Raw genomic sequence first — 21472 nt, forward strand, 5'->3', positions numbered from 1 at the left:
TATCTTGATTGAGTTAAATACATTATTAATGATCATATTAAACTAACATAGAAAATGACTTAACGAATATCATGAACATAACAAATTGTCATGTCTGTCCGAATATCATGGTATCAGAGTCGAGTTACGAGTTCGATAACGAGATTGTGTGTAATCAATATCCCAGCTGAATAAATCAATCAAAACAATGTACTTTATCTGTTGTATAAAATATTTGAGTTATGTCGTTATCACTAGAAATAACTTTTGGTAAAAAAACAAGTGATCATTCCTATATTTCAAGTCGATGCTTATACTACAAATATAAAGAATATATTCTGGAATATGTATGGAGGTGTTTTATTATCAGACAGGGTTCGACGTTAAAAGTATATGGTGGAAGACTAGACCGGCCTAGCTAGAAGCAATCCCCAAACACTAAGTTCTATCGAGCTTATAATTTCCTCACACTAACGCCATGTTCCTTGATTTATGAAAAATAAACAATCAAGAATGTGTGACCAGTTTTTCGCTTCTCTTGCACTTCTCTTCCATCAAACCAAATACAAATTGTCACGCGTTTGAGGGAACTTCACTATATAAAGTATTCGCTTATATCGCATTTTGGGTACTTAATTTGTTAATTGTTGGTTCTTTAGGCAAAAATGGCTGCACCGAAATGGCTTTGTGTTGCATTGATGACAGTGTTATTTAGCTTATCAATGTGCTCCGCCCACAGAGTTACGAGTTTGAGATTTTCTTCCCCTATGTCTGACAGCTCCGATGAATCCAATCTCCGTCACATTCTCGCCGAAGTGGATGATCATGAACATGGAAGTGGAGGAGATATAGTCGCTGACGGTGGTGGCGGAGGAGGTGGAGGTTGGAGCAGTGGAGGAAGTCATGGAAGTGGTGGTTATGGTTTTGGCCAAGGCAGTGGTGGCTCCAACATGCCTGGCAGCGGTGGCGGCGGGGGTGGTGGAGGATGGAGTAGTGGTGGTTATGGTGGAAATCCCGGTGGTGGCAGTGGGTATGGTTATGGTCATGGTGGTGGCTCTACTGGAGGTGGTGGTGGTGGTGGTGGCTGGAGCAGTGGTTCTGGAGGAGAAGGGTATGGGTATGGTAGTGGACATGGTTTCGACGATGGATTTTATCCACCAGGATTCGTTCCCGGGATGGGTGGTCCATTCCGATGCCAACCTATTACCTGCGGTAATCCCAACGGCTGTCCTGGATTTATGTTTCACTTTGTTTCTAATAAACCAGCTACAGGGAAGGATACTACGAACGATGCAGTAGGAAATGATCAATCCAAGGAAAATACTGGTTCCAAATCCCCTGAATCTGGATAGAAGCTGGATAAATATTGATTATATATCCTACAGACTCATCAAGTTTCTTATGTATTTGTTTGTAAACAGGAGAATCCTTGATTAGTACCACGAATAAGACATTTTCACATAATGTTCTATTGAGCAAAATTTAAAGATATTATCAACAAGGCGATTGCTCCTACCAAATTTTACATGCCAATGGAGTGGCACAAACAGAGGAGCATGCGTAGGAAAATTTATTTGTGGCTCACGTCACTGGAACAAGTATTTACATTGAGACACCTGCAATTTCAGGTTTAGGCTTCACAACCGCGATTGTGTAGACCATACTTCACTAATCCAAACAGCTAATTAACAATGTCCAGCACAAAAACCTGGTCTAGCTACTAAAGAAAGAAAAATGAGAGATTTTATCTCAGCTGAATTTTGGGAAAGAAATCAAACCAGGAACACATGTTCAATCACACACACCTTCATCTTGCCAATATTGGGACACCGCAAGCAAAGGGAGCATGCTTCCCCTCTTCAAAAACTAGGTTCCCTCTAACAAAAGTTGCTAAAACATTTCCAGCGAGTTTTGATCCCATGTATGCTGAGATATTCTGCGTAGTTTAGGTTTTAATGTTCAAATGGGGCCAAAAGAACATGTTTACTTGATATAAAAGGTTATGTATTAAGCTTTGAAGTATCGGTCGATATGAGTATATACCCGATGCTTAAGGTATACATGGTGCTTATCGTCAAGCTCAAATTCTATTTCAGGTTCCCAGACAACAAAATCTGCATGATTTCCTATTGCAATTGCCCCCTGCACAAGCGATAAAATCCATCATGAATTACAATTCTACATACTAGTAAATTACTGAAGTTATTGTAAATCTAGACCCAAACTGTTTGATCATTATCACCTTTAGATCTTGACCCGAACGTTTGGCTGGTTGCTCGCTCCACCAGGAAACTAATTGATTCAGACTGATTCCATGTGTACGTCCATATGACCACGTTACAGGAAGAACAAACTGCATGATATGCTCGAATATATGATAATTAGATTTTGGTTGAAACAGCAGAAAAGGATTTACAATAACCTGTGAAGAGTTGCAATAAACTGACAAACATAGTTTTTACTAGAAATGTACACGTGCGATGCACGTAGGTGACTAATAATGAAAAATATAATCACGAGAATTAGATAATGTTTAAAGTCGTTTGAATAACATCATGTTTATAAGTATTTATCAATTTAAATATATCAAAACACAATGCATAAAAATATATCATGACAATAAATCATATATATTCACTTATTTATATGACATTTTTCAATACGCGACATAATACAGCTCTCTTAAATGATAAATCAGCAAAAATATTTTTCATTCAAATATCATTCAAAATGAAAAAAAAACAATAAAAATAAAATTAACAGAATAGTAATTTTACCAAAATCAAAACTAAAATTTACTTAAATAGAGTACACATAGACAAACGTCAAATAAATTTATCTTAATTTACTAAATTATATCATTAAACTTGTTATTAAGGTAAATATCACTTTTGCTTTTGCTAACTTTTAACACGTTGCGGATTTTATTTAATTTCTATGTTTTTTTAGAAGACATAAGATAATTAATTTTATATTAGAATCAATCATTTATAAATTAATATTGGTGATTAATAATTTAAGAGAAATAAAATTTTAACATAATACCACTCAAGTAAATATATATAGTAAAAAACATATATAAATAAAATAATATGTAATACTCAGTTAAAAAATTTTATATGTAAAATTGTAATATATAACAAATGATAATAAACTATAAATATAATTCATATTTATTATAAGGATTACATTGATTAAATTTTTTTTAAAGATTATATCATAAATTTACTTTAAAATTTAGGAAAAAAAAGAAGAATGTGTATTAATGTCCAAATATATCTAAGATGGACAATGAATCACAAAAATTGACTAAGAAATGTAAATAAATAATTTTTTAACATAAAATTTAGAAAATAAAGAAGAATGTGAATTAATGTCCAAATCTATCTAAGATGGACAATGAATCACAAAAAAACCCTTAATTTAAGAAATAAAGATAAATGTGTATTAATGTCCAAATTCATTTAAGATTGACAATGAATTACAAAAAAAAAAAAAACCCTTAAGATAACCTAATAATTTAATTGGCCAACTTAAATGAACAAGGACATATAAGGAAATTCACAATTGAAGTGGTATATTTATATGTATGTTAGATTAATTGACAAATGGAATGCACCTGCAAAGAAGATATGCCGCCCCATGCCTTGAGGAAGTTACCCTCGTTAAAGAGTTTTAAGTTCCGGAACTGAGGGAGAGTGATCAGAACTCAACATATCAACGTCCCCATCCTGAAATTCAATTTCAATAAAATCTGGTAAAATGATAGAAGAAGTTGAAACAATCGGTCTTACCAGCAAAGCGGTCCATAGTTTTTCTTTATTTTCTGCATCACGGATTGGTGGTGCACACTTAAACCGAGTATCTCCATCTGGGATCTCTTCAGCTGAAAAGGCCAAATAGTGGGGGCATGTTTCAACGCTAACTTTGTCACCCCTTCGCTTGGAATACTGGAAACACAAAGATTCCATGCTAAGGGATGAAAAGAAGAGAATTCAACCTCGAATTAAGAACTATTCACGTGGTTGACAATGAAGAAGTAATGGGGGAAGGGAGTGTAGAAATAAATTGTAAAGTTCCTTGTACTTTTTGCAAATATCATAACCAATCTGTCCTCTACTTAATTTCAAAAAATAACATAAGTGGATGAGTTTTGATAGCATTCAATCATCGTGTTTAAACAAGATATAGTGCTGCATAAAAATCGCAAGCAAGAAAGATAAGTTAATCTGAATTCAAAATTCGTTAGGAAAGGTAATGACAGAATTTACCTTGATAAGTTCCAAAGAAGATCTGGCATCAGCCAAATGAACAATGTGAAGATGAGCTCCTTCAGCAGAACCTCCAGCTCTAGTGTCCTTTGTTACTGTTAACAGCTCTCGTATTGCTGCTTCTTCCCTGAATATACGGATGATATGTATGTAATAGGCCACCGGATTTGAGATCTTTGTGTTTAATATTATATAAATCAGACAAAATCATGGCTTTTGGCTGGAAAACCTGAGACAAATATGTCATGCTGACCTGGAAAAATTTATGAACTGATGCTTGAATTTTATAATTTAACTTAAAGTGCCACTCTGAATCTCACCATGAAGCAGGCCTGCTTTTCAGATAAGTGGCATATGATCGAGGATTTCCGGCATCATCTATGGTTTCCCAGTCATTTGTGATTTGTTGCATCTCAGCATGTACAAGCAGCGGTCTTCTATATTTTGCCAGTACAGAGAGCCCTTCCTACAGGAAACTACATATATCATTGACTCTCCCACAAATTGTATAAAGACAGCAAATGGTTACCTTTATATGGCTGGAATTGATCATTGGAAAGTCATTGATTCCCGAAGGACACATAAAAGACTAGCAAAAAATACATCAAATGTCAGACAGATGATGCATGATAGACAGGTAGTTGGACTCAAGATTCAAGAGAATCGGTAACAGAAACAGAGACATGGGAGAGCCATCCAAGGTGACTCAGCAATCCTTCAACAATCAAGTGGCATATTGAAGACAACGGTGAATAATCAAATTGAAAAACTATTGGTGCAACTGTATTTTCTTTTAAAAATTATATTCTGATCATATATGTAATTCTAATAATATGCTGCATGATGATCGAACCTTCAGGCCAAGTACTCCAGCCTCAAGAAGGAGCTCCAGAGAACTTGCATTGAATGCATTTTCTGGTACCAGGCCTCCCCAAAAGCCTGTTTAGAGAAAATTAAATGACATGCAGTAAATTTAGTACAAAAAAAAGGTATGAAGAGCATACCGACATCAACAAATATCCTCCCTTTAGCAGCTGTGGTCTGAGATTCATAGTCAGAAAAGATGACAAGAAAATAAGAGTCATTTACTCTTTATAGAGCATGCTGCAAGGAAACAAGTGATCCTGATCCGCCTTTTAATCTTTTCTCTGTACCTTAAGTTTCAGAGTTTCTTCTGAAACTGTGGATGGAAAACTATTCAATGGCATGTCAATCAAAGTCGTGATTCCACCCGCGACACCATCATGAGATAAATATTTCTTTTCACATAATGAATGGCATCTCTTCACAAAATTACATAAACCAATGTATATCTGCATACCAACAGCAGCTGCTCTTGTCCCCGATGGAAATCCTTCCCACTCTGTTCTTCCAGGATCATCAATATGTGCATGACTTTCATGAATTAAAAATAGATAGATTATTTGCCCCAAAATCTTTGAAAAGAACATCAAAATATTAAAGATGACATAACTATAAGTATCTATTGAAAAATGGAACCTAAAAGTTCAATAAGATGCATTACACATGGCTACGTACATATTATAGACTGAAAGCTGCAATTTCAATGGCTTGCTGTTTTAGTTTAATTTCATTTATTACAATTGATTTAAACTAGAAATAAGGAAAACGCACAGTTTTACAGTCTTACACGTCAATCAAGCCAGGCATAACAACAGCCTGCCCAATGCCCATAATCAATGATGTATTTTCTCCGAGCATTTCCTTGCCAAGTATCTCCTTCAACTACAGCTATGATCTTCCCTCCTTTCACTTCAACTGCTCATTTTCTGTAGTCATGAAACAATTTATCAGAGAAATAAAATGAAGCTGCTTACAACTTTTTTGGAGAAGAAAAAAATCGTTAAGACGGATTTAATCAGAATAGATAACCTGCACCAGATATTACAGCACTCGGTGTCACGATGCGCTTACTAGTTATCCAATAGTGTCTATATGGTATGAGGCTGCACCTGGTCCTGTAGGACTGCAGAACAAAACTTTATAAACTGCATTACTATAGCTTTAATATGACCAGAAACGTTCCAAGGGCACAGATAAGAAGCTAGGATGAAATAGATTTTCTACACAAAGTTCTTTTGAAATAGAGAGAGAATGGTGAAATCAACAATCTATTCTGCGATTCTTGGGTTGTATAAAATAGCAGAATCAATACACAAAAATTATGTATGAATCTGCTATTGATAAAAGAAATCGGATTTTAGAATCTCCATGGATTGATTGGCAAAGAAGTAAGTTGAAATGATAGCATCATCTTCCAACATCAAGGATTTATCACCAACAGGATTGGTAAACATGATTGCATCATGAGCATTTCGTCAGAATCTTCTCTCTCTCTAAAAGTATAGAGAATCTCTATAACATGAATATATAGAAGTTCAATTGAATGGAAAGTTTTTCCATTATCTTGAAATTATTCCAACCACAGTTCACAGAAAAATAAAAAGGCAGTCGATCATTTCCTTGAAAATGAAATGTGTTCAAGAAATATCCTCAATATCGGTTGAACACAAATAGAAAGCCTTGTTATCACCATTTTTGAAATCATCGAACCTGAAATTTCCAATTAAAAAAAGAAATCTATCATGGTTTTCCACGGAAAAGAAACCGAATCAAACTCTTTCCTTGGTCAGTACAGAACTTTTTTTCAATTGAGTCATGCAGGCACAAAAATGAAAGTTTATTATTATACATGAAACTTATGTAGATGTCACTTGTCAGCGTGTTACAGCTTAAACTTGGAATTCTAGGAAATTAAAGTAGAAAACAACAGCAACAATATTCCGTCAGTATCACGAGTATCAAGAATTCGAACAAACAATTGTGACTGTTGACGTGGTAATGATGAATCACTCCATTTTTCATCTCCTGTTGGCAATGACTCCAAAGAATTCCAGAAAATGGATACCAATAACACCACAAAAAAGCGTAAAGAAAGAATTTTTATTTATGTCTGTGATCGAGCATATCCAATAATCAAGTAGAACATAAATCTATCGCTAGACATATGCAAGATTCCAAGAAACCAATGCAAAGGGTGTTCCCCCCATGTTTTTTCTTGGAGAGGGAACTTCCGCATTCCAAGGAAACCATACAGATCATATGCAAACGGAGAAAGCCAAATAGGAAATATCGCCATTCAAACAGAGAATAAAGGGAACAGACCCGCGGAAAAATGTCGAAATAGAGAAGAATGAGAGACGCAAGAATCGGCAACAGAGCCAGAAACCTCAACTTTCCAGACTCCATCTCCTATGTCACCCCCACTCGCCCACCCTGACTTCTAGAAGTCACAAATTTCTCATCCAACACATTACGTCGTACATATAAGGCGATTATACTTGCAAAATGAAAAATAAATGGAAACCAAATCAACCAAGATAAGGTAACCCCAACCGGTCCTTCGGTATTTGGACAGGTTCACGAAATGCGTAGGCTTGACTGTCACCCACCATCAGGCATCAGCTACACCTGACATTTTTTGTTTGTTTGTTAGATTAGATTAGATTAGATTCATCATTCAAGTAGGAGAAGATTCCTTTTACGCATAATAATATACAAAGATTCCACAGCACGTATATAAAAAAATCCCTGTTGATTCTATTATTAAATTTCGAATATATATATATATATATATATATAATTTTCTTAATATTTTTATTTTTTAAATTTTTTTACTTATATATATATAATTTTCTTAATATTTTATTTTTTTTAATTTTTTTACTTATATTGCAGTACATACAACTACTGGGGTGGAATATTATTATTATTAAAATTTTCAGCAAATAATAAAAGTTTCCAATTTGTCTCATCCGAGGGAAAGCAATCCCAATAATTACATGGCTAATTATATATCTGAAATGAAGAGTACAACATAGAAAAATTACACTCGCATAAAAAATTTAAAAAAACATGTAAACGTTCTGAAATATGTAAAATACTAATTAAAAATTTATTGGTGTATTTTATCCAAATATACCCTACTAAATTGGCGCAAAATTGATAGCTTACTTATTGTCACGTAGTTCTGAATTTATCCGATGATAATTATAAAATCCTCGGTTTAAGCCATGAACGTATTATGTGGGCTCGTCACTTTCTCGTTGTATCAATTTGTCACGTGATAACCTTCATCTTCGATAGTCATTTTTGCAAAATAATGCATGTTAAATAATATGTTTTAACTTTTTATGTACCAATAACAAGTTAGACATCTGACAATTGTTCTTGGAGCACCCCAAATGCCCATTCAATACCTTTTATTGTAGTCTCTGATCTTTTCTTAAACAACCTCCTCTTGAGGTCCCAAATACCCTACGAGACGCACTATAGACATTATTGTAATTTGCGTTGAATCGATATATATTTTTTGATGGTATTATGTTAATGCGATCATATGACACATGTACTTCTGTTGGGTGTACCTGCGAGACAATTTTCATTGTAGTAGCGTGCAACACATCCCCATAAAGCATTTTGTCTTCTGATCATTGCCGATGATTGAGTCATAGGACGATAGTGGCAATCGATATCGCTAAGATCTCGTTTTCAACCTTTTTCCAGGTTAATAATTTGGCTGGCTTTTGTAAATTGTGGAAAGAAGCATTTTCTCTTTGCTTTGTTAGATAATTCACAAAATCTCTAAAAACAGCATTCGTTATTTGCATTCATTTCGAATAAAAAATAGTATTATAGAAATAAATATTAAAAATGAAATACGGAATTAGTAAACAGAAGAATTTTGGAGAGATTTATGATGTAGAATAATATGTTTGGATAAATAAAATAATTGTGAAAACTGATGAATATTTATAGATGAAAATATAATTTTTTTTATTAAAATTGTTGTTAACTAGTCGTTAAATTTTTTTTAAAAGATTTTCATCCCTCTGAATTTGTCCAGTTGTGTTTACAATTGAAAAGATCCCACATTTTTTACAATTTTTAAACAAAAATAAAAAATTAAAAATTAAAATAACAAATAAAATGATTTGGGCATTTTGTGGCTGGTTGGTTTGAACCAGTCTAGGTGCTTAATCACGATTTTAGTTGAAGCTTAGTATGACAAAAGTATCAGTGCTAATCAAGGAAACTATTATTAATAATGCCAATTAATTTAGAGACCACATTATTTGCGATAACTAATACAATAAGACATCGTTTGAATTAAAAATAATATAGTAACATGTAGGTAAGTAATCTAATGTAAGAAAAATTAATTACAAAAATAGTTAATATAATAATTGATTTGATTGATAAATAATAACTTGTTTGATTTTATTGATTAAATTTAATATAAGATGATAAATCTTTTCAATAAATATAAAATATTGATAATATTATTTATTAATGATGATATTATAATTTGATAATTGACACATAAAATATATGTGACTTCGAAGCCAAATAATTTGATAATAAATGATATGTTAAAAGTAAAAATTTACGGTAAAAAGTAAAAATTTCAAACTCTCAAAATTTACCAAACTATACACTTTATAAAATTTTCTCTCTACTTAATTGTGATTTTTTTCGCACATTGAGAGACCTATTTATAGAATTTATTTGTAAATAATCCAAAAATAAATATATCATTACATACATCATCACACATTAGTTTTAAATATTTACAACTCTTATTTTCAACATTCAAATATTACAACTCATATTTTTCAAGAGATCTTATTTAACAACATAAAAAGGGTTTGTTGTTATTTTTGGAACACAATAAATAGGTCATTGATGCTATTTTGTTGTGTTCAATTTTTTGAAAACAAAAAGGTTAGAAAACTATGAAACCTTGCATACTTCTTGAAAACTCATTACAGTCATCTGCAAAATTCATTGATCAACACTAAACCGCTAACGCTAGAAAAAATATGTAAAGCTGAATACTTGGTCGTCTCCCGTTAATTTGTCGTAATCACTAGACATACCTAAAATCATCCTTGCTCTGGAACAGCTAATTTCACGAGAACAGTATGAGCAAAATATGACATTTCTGTTTTTTATGTTGATTTTGCCTGAAAGAAACAGACACAGGTAATGATCATGGTACACTTTAGGCGGCAGCAAGGTAGTTCTACCACAGGAAAAATATGAGATGATATAACATCGTTTTTAGCTCTCACACTATGCAGAAGTACTAGGTATATCTTCATTAGTGAGAATGGATTTACAAGGTGGTCTGGGTTCGAGAGCAGGAGGGGCAGCTGGTTTCTCTTCGATTGGCAGATTCGGTGATCTAGAATTAACTTGATTGATTTGATCTGAAGGAATCTCAAACTGCAATGAAAGAACAATATACTCGTTAAACTTCAAACATTCACATTCTCTATTAGCGATATCAAAGCAGAGCTTCCATTGCACGGTTAGCTCTTGTAGAAGCCAATCAAGAATCATGTGCTTATTTTATTTCAGGAGAAACGTTAGTGGAGGCCATTCCATTGATAACGGAAAAAACCAAAAGGTAGCATTTTCACATTCTTAATATTCTTAATCTAGATTGCCTATTTAAAATTTAAAAAACTATCAAAGCTTAGATTGTTACTGACCTTGTACCCACAGCCAGCTACGCATGCATGGAAGCATTCCTGTTACGAGCAGAGAAAGAGGAGCAACATACATGTAATTTTGAGTAAACGAAATGTAAGACACCGTAAACATAAGTTACTAAGGGAAGGCATCATCCAGTCGACTATACTATTAACTGCTTTTTATACAGAAGTTGCCAGTTAGAAAATGAGTGACTGAGAAAATGCATGTGTACACAAACGCACAAACATGGTTAAAAAAAGACTCAAGACAGGGAATTGCCTCTGAGTAGCTAACAGAACCAGGAGAACGATCAATATAAGCACTCCATTTCTGGTCCTTGAGGACTGGGTCTTTGTAGCATATTTCATCGCATTCACTCAAACCTGATCACAAATGGCCAGTTAGTTGTCAAGTTTTTAAAGATGCTGATAGACTATAATATCCAGTGAAATAAACGGACTACCGTGGGATTATTTATTTATGACAACAGCGCCATAGCAACTCAGAAAAGTACACCTAAAAAAGATTTGATGGAGATGAAAAAAAATACGAGTATGATGGAATAAGAGAATCATATCACAAGAATACATATAAAAAGGAACTGTATGCAGAAGATAATAACCATAACTAAGAAATAGCAGTTTATTAAAGTGGTTGAGACTGAACAAAAACTTACATTCATCCCATGTGTCACCATCAGCATCGCAACCCTTCTTGCAAAACACTCTCCCTACAAGAACCTAGAGAATGTTTAGTCCAATCTTGCTTCATAAAACTGTAAATGCAGATAAACAATGAAATGCAAATCACAAGAACATGAATGATAAAGGAAAAAGCCAACTAACAATGGTCGAATTTATATATGTACAAGGAAGATGACTACCAAACCTGAACTCTATAATGAATTAAATATCCAAGTTTTGCTGAAGTAAAATCTCTTGTAACATATTTCCCTCATAAAAAAATTTCCTTTTTCCTCAGTTTTTAAGTTTGAAAATTTCTTAGCTTTTTAAAGAAGAATTTACTGAATGTCAAGCAAGACGTGGCCAAGACCGCAAGATCTTTTGCACTGTTTAGGTGATACGCAGTACGCACCTAAGCCAAGATGTTGTAATCGAACAAAACATAATTGGAAAACAAAATTATGGGATTCTTTTCAGATTCATTCTGAGATAAAATAAATGCAAAATGATGCATAACGCTTTCATGTTGTGATCCATGTCTCAGAAGCTCATGAACGAATCAGACTGCAATTTATGCTCATAGCACAGAGCCACAGATTTGAAACACAAACGCATAAAATTAGAATTTTCGAAACTTTTGCTCTCATTTACAACCCCGGATATCTACAAAATCATTACATTCCTCTAAAGTTCAGTATCATGAAAAAGTTGCAACAGGACAGCTTCAGCCGCAAAAAAAAAAAAAAAAATTCGATGAATTCGATGAGAAAAGCGTGACTTGACACAAAAAATCCTTTATCATCGACTTTGGGAAAACACCATCTTGTCACAGAATTCCCCCTCATAAGTATCCAAATTGGTGAATCTTCAAGAATCAAGACGATCACCATATAAGAATAAAACATCCCCACGTGAACATGAACACAGAAAATAACAGAGGACCGGAATTCCCCCAAACAGAAAATAGCAAGCTTTCAACGAAAGGGAAAAATCCAGATTTTAAACGTGTATAACTTTTTGTAAGGATACACAAATCAAATTAACGTCGTAACAAGGAAGAAGAGAGAACAAATTCACATGGGATTTGCATGAGAGCAGCATATTTGTTGGTGCATTGACTGTTACACGGAGGCGTCCATTGCTGTGGAATCATACTTCTTTCTCACAGATTCCCGTGCATACGCTTGAATTTAATTATTATTATCGGAAGATGAGACTATTACAATGGGGAAGGAGAGAGTGAGCGGGGGACGGTCGGAAGAAGCAGATGCTGAGGTGCATGGTACGAGGGTGATTCGGTCAATTCGCAGCCTTCCATTTTGGACCAAAGCTACACCCATGAGTGGGCTAGGCGTGTACGCAATGAATGGGCCTTCTACCATTTGGGCTTAATAGCAACTGTTACTCTTTCAAGACAGTTACACAGTGGCACGGCGATTTACGATATAACATCGTTTTCCCAATTTTATTTTCGTGAATTCGGACCGTAGAAATTGCTTGGGTTGTATTGAGAAATAATGCTTTAAGAAACCTGCAGGAACTCGAAATCAGATCAATTTCTGCACTTGAAAGTTACAAGGTTACATAAAACATTGCAACTGCTCAGAAATCAGAAGCTTCAATTCCATCCATATGTACATACAACTATGTTTGAAAGTAGATAACAAAACAGCCAAAATTCGGGAGGTCTAGCTAGCTCGATGATTAGTGAGACCGAGAGGCGAGCGTGAAGATATGAGATATAGAATGCGCTAGTCCAGATACGATCGCGATCTTCACTTGCCCTCTCTTTGGTATCTGACGCCCCTACTCCTTTCTTCTCCACGAATTCCCACGGTTGATCATGATCTCCATCTTTCCTCCTCCTTTCATCTTCGAAATTAATATAATTATTTTGTTTGCTGGAATCGGAACTCCTCTTCACTTTGCTAATACTCGGGGCAAGTGTACATGCTCTATGTAGGCACTGAGTTTCAAAATTGCCCCTCAACTTTGCTAATAATCAGTGCAAATTGCCAAAGTGCTTCACGGGATCTTTTTTTTGTTAATTTGGGAGCTGAAATCACATGGGATAATCCTTAAAGCTTGACTTTTTGGTGGAAAAACTATTATTAAAGGTCAGAGAGTGGACATTCCATTCGATTCCACGTATAAAATATGAATCCAACGAAAACTTTGATCAACTTCTTCCGATTGGGTTTTGCGCCCAAACACAACGGTTTTGATAAAAAAACCGTTGTGTTTTATGTGTAGTTGAATATCTATTTTGTTGTAGTGTATGTCAAACAGCATAAGTAAACAAATAAATTTATCTTAGTTCACACTTCATAGAATTGGCATGACCGTTGATTGTGTGCATTAGTTCACACTTGACACCATTATTTAACTAGCGTTCGGTGGGTAGTCAACCCCCGAGAATTGAGTGTATCATTTAGCAACAAGTCTCACCTTAAATCTGTTCACACTCCCATTAGGATGATACTTTACCTTGTAAACCCATTTGTTTCCAATCACAGATTTTCCAGGTGGAAGTGTGACAATTTCCCATGTTTGATTAATTAGCTTCCAAAAAATCAATTTCAGCATCCATAGATGCTTGCCAGTGAGGATCACCAATTGCCTCATGATAACTACTAGGTTCCTTAACATGGGAAATAGAGGTCAATAAAGCTTGAAAGAATGGAGATAAATGAGAATAGGAAATGTAATTTGCAATAGGATGTACCGAAGATCTCAAAAGTTCTAATTGTTGGACATGCATAATCATGGGTCCAAATGGGAGGTCTAGACAACCGAAAAGAATGTCTAATTTGTGGAGCTGGGGATGGACCGAGTTTTGAGGAACTGTCGCTAGAAGAATGGGGAGATTGTATAGGTGAAGTATGTCCAGGAAGGCTGGCGTCTTCCAGAGAAGATTAGGAAGGAATAATGGAAAGTTAGGTGCATGATGGGAAAAAAGAAAAATAGAATCACGTAAAGAGACATATCTGGAAATGATGAACTTGTTATTCGTGAGAACAAGAAGTTTGTAACCTTTTTGCTTTATGAATAACCAAGAAAAATACGTTTGGTAGCCCGAGGCGAAAACTTATCACCTCGAGGAAGTATAGATGCGTAACATAATCATCCAAAGATACAAAGATGTGAATAAGGAGGAGGTCATTGAAACAAAATTTCAAAAGGTGTTTCGTTAGACAAGAGGAGTAAACATACAGTTGATCAAATATACATCAGTAAGAATGCGATCGCCCCAAACCTTCGAAGGCAAAGAGGCTTGGATTTTGAGCAATCTGGCTATTTCCAAAATATGTCTATATTTCCGCTCAACCACCCCATTTTGTTGAGTGTACAAGCACAATAGCTTTGTTGAATGACAAGGATTTCAAGAAATCAATGCATTCATGGCTAATGAATTTTGAATGGGAAATGAATCATCATCCTATAATTCTTCAAGAAATGAATCATCATCCTACTTAAATGGGAAAGTGAACTTGCTCTATATATATTATTAACACGAGTCGTGTCAACAAAACAATTTTTAAGTCCCACAAAAAAAGCACGATGCCCACAAGCCTAGCTTTATAAAATTTTGAATGGACTTTAGGTTGTGAGATTTTGAAATCAAATAATGTTTTAGTGTGGATCGAACCAATACACCAAAATTATTTTAATTTAGGGTAGTAGGTAAAGAATTTTATGTATATACACAGTTTCAAAACTTTTCTTTATGAATAATCTAAATCAATCAATTCAATAAATATATATTGTTATTTTTTAATGAAGTGCATGAATCTGACGAAGAAATAATGATATCTGACGTCACCTTATCAAAAGTTATTAGAAAAATAAATAAGTTTGACAGATCAACGTAAAAGTGCAATGATCATATACCTTTTAAAAAAATAATAATAATAAATGGGAAATCTCCCCCTCCATTTTCACCACTGCCCCCTCCGACAGTTGAAAACACCCCACATATGATATGGTTTTCACGTAACGTCCGACAAGTTTAACCATTCAATTAAATACTAGTCCTTTCAAAAAGAAAATATATACGAGGATTAGTCACTGTAACATAACCATTGTGCCAATTTGCCATTGTCACATGTGATTTCTTTTGATTACGTTGGTAGATGATTGATTTGCATTTTTTTGGGTCTTAGATTACTCGTGTTGCTTGGTGCATTCACCACCTTCTGAAAAATAACCTCGTTTTGGGTGGTGGGGATCCAGTTTTTGGAACAGTACCTACGTTAACATGGGACACAATTAGAGGGATATAGTAACTGTTTAGGCTGGAACAACCGAGTATCTAGGAGAATTCAAAGTATTACACATGATCTCTATGGATATAGCAGCTCTAATTCTATCAACTTTCTGTTCTGTTTCATGTCCTTCCCTCGGATTCATCTCATTAAAAAAAAAAAAAACTAAAAATACTGTAACTGTAGTTTGCCACCTAAAAAAGAACACTCGAATTCATAGAATAAAATTTACATGTCACAACCAATTTTACTACGTCATCAATGGGGATCCTGCATCGATGTGGGACGTTTTTGGATGTTATATTGCCGCTCTCACGGCACCCCTAGCGACTTCACGCTTCATTTCTGCTGCTTTGCCACTGCCTCGGAAGTACATATATACTTGCTGCACAATCGAACGGAAGCAACAGTAAGATTTCTGACCAAACGACTCACTTGTATTGCATAGAATGGAATTAATATCTGGAAAATCAACAGATAAAAAATGCCAGACCTGAATAACCCAAAGGCTTAGAACTGATTCCAGGCAAAATAGTCCGAACCCAATGAAGTAGAAAACCTGTGAAATCGATTTTTTTATCTCAGATTACTGCTACAGAACAAAGTGGAGGGATCCCTTTTGTATCAATAAAATCATAAACTTAATCTGCTTCAGAGATGTTAACTACCGTGCTCATTGTTACAGCTAAGCAGGGATTAAAAACTCACCCCGACTATAGCATGATCGCCTATGATATCTATAGCTGGCAGGATACCTCTGTAAAAACCAGCATCCATGATCAGACTTAAATATCAATCGAAAAGCTTTTGAGAATAATACAACACAGTTTCAAATAAAATAATTCAAATTATGAGAATACGGATTTGCTGGCGGAAATCGTGAAAAGCAACTCAGTTGAAAAAATTTCAAGGAAAGACTTACGTCAGGGATTTCCCTTTGAAAACAATTGGAGGCGCAACCGCCGCAAATATACAAAAGCCAATGTGAAGCTGTAAGGATATGCAATGAAGCATTGTGATCAGTTTAGTTTCAGACGCAAAAATCCATGACTATTCATATAAGAAACTTACCAAGTAAAACAAGAAAAACCACCCAAACTTCAACGCACTCTCTGTTCTGTAATATTTAAAGGAATAACAAGTCAACCTCTATGAAGAAATTGCCAGCAGTTGATCCATGTATGGTACAAAAAAATTCAGGCATTCAATGAAATTCAACTCTCCACATTGATGAATTTCTCTGACCTAGAAAGCTGTCCATATATCAAGTTTTAGTAACAACCTTTTCAATCCCCACGTTTTCCACCATAAATCATTCTCGAGTATATAACTGTAAAATTAGTTTTGCAAAAGATAGAAGGACAAACCTAAAAGCTCGGTAAAGTGGACGATACCATAACACATAGGCTCCTGGAACCCCAGAAATGAAGTAAATAATACCAAGAAACCAGATCTTCGGATCTATGGGACGGATTATAAAATTAAAACATGAGTCCAAAACACAGACATCAATAACAGTACACAATAGCATGACTGGACACTAACCTCCAAGTTTAATCCACGCGGCAGTCACAGCAATTAAATTCCAGAAAAGGGCAAATGTGAGTCCTGATCACCAACAGCACAAGGATAATTAGTAGCATTCCTATACAATCTTCCTCATATCCTCAATGACAAGTAACAGGGAACTCTTGCAGATTTTAGGCTAAATGACAAGAATTCTTTGATGTATTCAAAATTGCAATCCTACAGAAACATGCAGGATCTCCAATATTACATGTAGTAGCATGGTCATGGCTTTCTTTGATACACAAAAGTAATCTGTCAACCCCAGTTGAATTTTAAGAGGAAAAAATGTTTGCGCCTAATTCAACGGACGTTATCTAATCAATGAGTTAGTCTGGAATAAATTTCATCCAAATGCATAGTACTTCAATTTTAAAAAGGAAAGGATGATGAAAGTCTTAAGTCATATAGATGAAATCAGAAATTTACAAACAGATTTCTCTTAAGTAGAAAACAAATGTCAGCCATGCAAAATAAATTACTTCTATTTGTTATATCTGGATAAATTACGACAACTCGTGACCGTTTTTAACCCTTTACAAAATGAATAGTAAAAAGATTATAAAAAGGAGAATGAGAAACTACAGGATTAATTTAGCAGAATAGCATGAGTGGCAAGAAAAACACAGAACTTCCAAAACAATGCTATCAAATTACATACCCAACAAGGTTGTAAATGCAACATATTGTAGCCTCTGCAGATGAATTGGTATTTCATTTGCAATGTCATGATGAATGATGGGAAAAAAGGGAGGCCAATTTTTCTCCTCAAGAACAATACCAGCTGCACAGAAACGAGAAACAATGATCTTATCTTCATTATAGGTGTGAATTCAAGACAATAAGAATTTTTTTTTATAAACAATAAACAATAAGAAGATTCAATTAAATAAGAAAAGGCACCTCGTGCAGCAGCTTCTTCTTTCCTCCTAACTTCCTGCAGGGCATCATTAACAAGTATTAGGAGACTCCAAACTAAAAACATCTTATATGTGATGATTCGATTTTTTTGGGGTGCATATAGGAATGAAAGGTGAGTGTCGAGCTGGCTGGCTCAGGTCTATTGAGTTGAAAATTTTGAACTCGAGCACAAACTCAATCTTAGTGGTCCATGAGCTTGTAAGTCGCTCTGAGATAAATTTCTTGAAAAAAAATATATATTTAATATTATATAAAATACTATTGTTGATTTTATTTATAAATAAATTTCACGCATGTGCTCAAACTCGTGGTTTGAGCTCAAGGTCGATTGTTTTTCAATTGAGCTCGAAATCAAATTATTTACAACCCTTAACTTATACATAATACACAAAAATTGGAAAAATGAGGGAGGGTTTCTAGCTCGGAATGGGTTGGGCCTATCATGCACTGTTGGGAATGCAACAAAAGTCGCACACGAAAGATCGTTGGTTAATAAGATGGAATGATATCTCCATTGGTATGAGACCTTTTGGGCAAAGTTCAAAAGCAAATTCATAGGTTTATGTTCAAAGTGTACAATATAGTACCATTGTGGAGATATGTGACTTCCATGACACAACAAGTGGTATCAGAGTCATGGCCAAGATCGAGTCACGTGGGTTGAATCCTCACATATTTAAACGAAAGAGGTGAGGGTTCTCAGTAAATCCGTGATGACCTCTCGAGGTGTTATGATCCCGGTATTTCATGTAAAGTGTGCGCCCTAACACAATGAAGAGGAATGACCTCGATTGAAGGAAGCATAGACTTGAGGGGATCCGGTACCATGAGACTAATGGTGGAACTTTGTTTGAGGGAAGGATTGTTGAGAACACAACCAAAGTCCCATATTGGAATATCAAAAGGAAGATCATGGGTTAATAAGATGGAAGAATATCTCTATTACTATGAGGTCTTTTGGATAAAGACCAAAAGCAAAACCATTATCGTGGAGATATGTGACTTCCATGTTGCAACAAGAGTAACAAGTGCTATCAGAGCCATGGTCGAGATCGAGCCATGTGGGTGGAATCTTCTGATACTTAAACAAATGAAGTGAGGGCTCCGGTAAAATTCTTTGATAAGCTCTCGAGGTGAGTGATGCTCTTGATATTTCATGTAAGGCGTGCGCCCCAACACGGTGAAGAAGAGTGAACTCGATTGGAGGCAAATAAGCCTTGAGGGAAGGCCCAGACCACGAGAACAATAGTGGAACTTTGTGTGAGGGAAGGATTGTTGGGAAAGCGACCAAAGTCCCATATTGGAAGATACATCGGAAGATCACGAGTTAATAAGATGAAATTATATCTCTATTGGTATAAAAACTTTTGGATAAAGTCCTTTATGCAAAAAAATGGACGATATCAAACCATTGTGGGGATATGTGACTTTCATGGCACACAAGTATATGATATCATACCATTGTAGAGATATGCGTGTTCCATGGCACAACAGGTAAAAAATAATTGACATGATGTAAAATCTTGTCCAGTGGACACGTATATACAAGTTAAATGATGCACACGAGAAACCCTTTTATATTATGCTTAATTGCTCATAGATATTAGGATACAATCTAGGAACTCCTCCCAAGTATTCTATTCGAAGAATTAAAGATTGATGCTTGATGGAGAAGTGCAATTACTGCAGGCATAGAGGCGCAATATAAATGGATGTTAAGAGCTCAGAAGGACTCTCGCGCTGAGTTTTCCAAATTACCATTGGTTGCTCCTTTGGAGTCACTAAATATAGCTCAGAAGGATTTCTAGCAGGGTCTGCGAGACGAGTCACTGAATAAATTTATATCACATCAGGGACCAAAAGATGCCCAAAAATTCACGTTCTGCATATGCAGTTACCTGTTCCCTCCTTTTCAATTCATTTTCCTTAGCTTGTAGCTCTCTTTCTTTCTTTTTCAAGTCCTGTATTTGTAGTTATTTTATTAGAAGACGTAGTGAAGAAAAAGATAATTGAAGAAACAAATATAGTGTTGCAGGTTAATACTAAAAACTTGCACATACCGCAGCACTATCAATAGGAATATCAACAGGAGCTGTAGGATTGTAGAAATCAGCAGGTTCTGGAGGAAGGGGCGAAAGTCTTGAGTTCGTGGCGGTCTGAAAATAGAGAAATCAATGTTTCATGTAATTGATGATAATACAGCAATTCATATTGCTCAATTAAATTATCAAGGTGCCGAGAGATCGAGTATCTTAGATTTTAAGAATGGAATAAAGTTCTTTCTAAACCTTGGAACAGATGAACTCACCGTCGTATAGAAAGAGCCTCCGCTATAGTTGGATCTTTCTTTACCTCTTGCCCCACCGTCCTACATTTATATGCACATTGCCGTGTCAATTGAATAAATGATAGACAAAAATTGAGAGTTACAAAGTCTAATCGAGTAATCGACAAACTTTTGGTAACTAACGTACATGGGCAACTTAAATGGAAATTTCAGCTAAACTGATTGAAAAAAGCAACTGAAAATACATAGACGGCAAACACAACTTAGGGGGAAAACACGATTTTACATGCCAAACAATATTCAGGAAGCGAGTGACTTCAAAATCACAAGGAATCCATATTTAATCAAGCCATGAATCCAAACCAATCATCAAAAGAAAACCCCAACTCTTATCTTCCTCCAAACAAATTCTTTCCATGAAAACACCAAAATAACTTCGGTTTTGCGCGTTTTAGAACCCAAAATCAGTGTCCACAAGCAACCCAAGACACAAATGCAGAAATTAACAGATAGAACTTACAGCAAAGGGATTGACTTCCTCTTCTTCATCAAATGGGTTACGATCATATCGGCCAGCCATCTTCCCCAAGTAAATTAAATTATCTAGTATAGCAACAACAAAAGAGAGCTTCAAAATCTACTTACGTAGAAAATTTTGAAGAAAAGTTTGAAGCTTGGGGTGAAGGGGGACGAAGAAATTTATGACAATCTATGATTCAAAGGTTGAACAGAGCTTCTAGAAAGCGAGGCAGCTGGTCAGACAAAACGCGCTATTGATTTCCTTTGAATAACTTTTATTTTATTTTATTATTACCGCAATTTTTGTTGAAAAACAAGTTTCAACGTCTATAATATATAACATGTTAAAAATGAAACTTGGATTTAATTTAATTTTACAAACTAATTAAAAAAAAAAGATTATCCAAGTTCATATACTCA

At 35.0% G+C, this 21472-nt stretch overlaps 2 protein-coding genes and 1 pseudogene across 3 annotated transcripts; all 3 read right to left on the minus strand.

Annotated features, from left to right (window-relative positions):
- Nucleotides 1-1569: 1569 nt before the first annotated feature.
- LOC142518571 (allantoinase-like) lies at nucleotides 1570-7740 on the minus strand (annotated as a pseudogene).
- Nucleotides 7741-9984: 2244 nt separating this feature from the next.
- Nucleotides 9985-12882, minus strand: LOC142519395 (uncharacterized). Of its 2 annotated transcripts, XM_075622400.1 has the most exons (6): nucleotides 12572-12882; nucleotides 11488-11541; nucleotides 11091-11194; nucleotides 10829-10867; nucleotides 10406-10559; nucleotides 9985-10297 (listed from the first exon to the last, which is right to left on the minus strand). In XM_075622400.1, exons 1-5 carry the CDS (start codon nucleotides 12645-12647, stop codon nucleotides 10407-10409), a joined length of 426 nt encoding a protein of 141 aa, XP_075478515.1. In that variant the 5' UTR covers nucleotides 12648-12882; the 3' UTR covers nucleotides 9985-10297; nucleotide 10406. The 2 variants fall into 2 exon arrangements, with proteins under 2 accessions (XP_075478515.1, XP_075478514.1); XM_075622399.1 differs by having other exon boundaries at nucleotides 9990-10559.
- Nucleotides 12883-15836: 2954 nt separating this feature from the next.
- Nucleotides 15837-21304, minus strand: LOC142518745 (secretory carrier-associated membrane protein 3-like). The gene is made up of 13 exons (XM_075621554.1): nucleotides 21054-21304; nucleotides 20555-20614; nucleotides 20307-20402; nucleotides 20145-20207; nucleotides 18229-18262; nucleotides 17987-18109; nucleotides 17305-17367; nucleotides 17127-17220; nucleotides 16831-16876; nucleotides 16682-16749; nucleotides 16468-16516; nucleotides 16253-16318; nucleotides 15837-16144 (listed from the first exon to the last, which is right to left on the minus strand). Exons 1-13 carry the CDS (start codon nucleotides 21111-21113, stop codon nucleotides 16058-16060), a joined length of 909 nt encoding a protein of 302 aa, XP_075477669.1. The 5' UTR covers nucleotides 21114-21304; the 3' UTR covers nucleotides 15837-16057.
- Between the last annotated feature and the right edge of the window lie 168 nt (nucleotides 21305-21472).

Source organism: Primulina tabacum, chromosome 11 (assembly GCF_025594145.1).
Source record: "Primulina tabacum isolate GXHZ01 chromosome 11, ASM2559414v2, whole genome shotgun sequence".
Taxonomy (NCBI): domain Eukaryota; kingdom Viridiplantae; phylum Streptophyta; class Magnoliopsida; order Lamiales; family Gesneriaceae; genus Primulina; species Primulina tabacum.

Bases quoted from the DNA above. Each gene is read 5' to 3' on its own strand.
- LOC142519395 (XM_075622400.1), bottom strand. From the start codon at position 12,647: ATGATTCCACAGCAATGGACGCCTCCGTGTAACAGTCAATGCACCAAC. The intron at 10,868-11,090 runs GCAATTCCCTGT...TGCTCGTAACAG, and splicing joins GTTCTGTTAGCTACTCAGAG to GAATGCTTCCATGCATGCGT. The intron at 10,560-10,828 runs GTCAGTAACAAT...CTTTCATTGCAG, and splicing joins TAGCTGGCTGTGGGTACAAG to TTTGAGATTCCTTCAGATCA.
- LOC142518745 (XM_075621554.1), bottom strand. From the start codon at position 21,113: ATGGCTGGCCGATATGATCGTAACCCATTTGATGAAGAAGAGGAAGTC. The intron at 18,263-20,144 runs GTAACTGCATAT...GATGCCCTGCAG, and splicing joins AATTGAAAAGGAGGGAACAG to GAAGTTAGGAGGAAAGAAGA. The intron at 16,750-16,830 runs GTAAGTTTCTTA...ATATCCTTACAG, and splicing joins GGTTTTTCTTGTTTTACTTG to CTTCACATTGGCTTTTGTAT.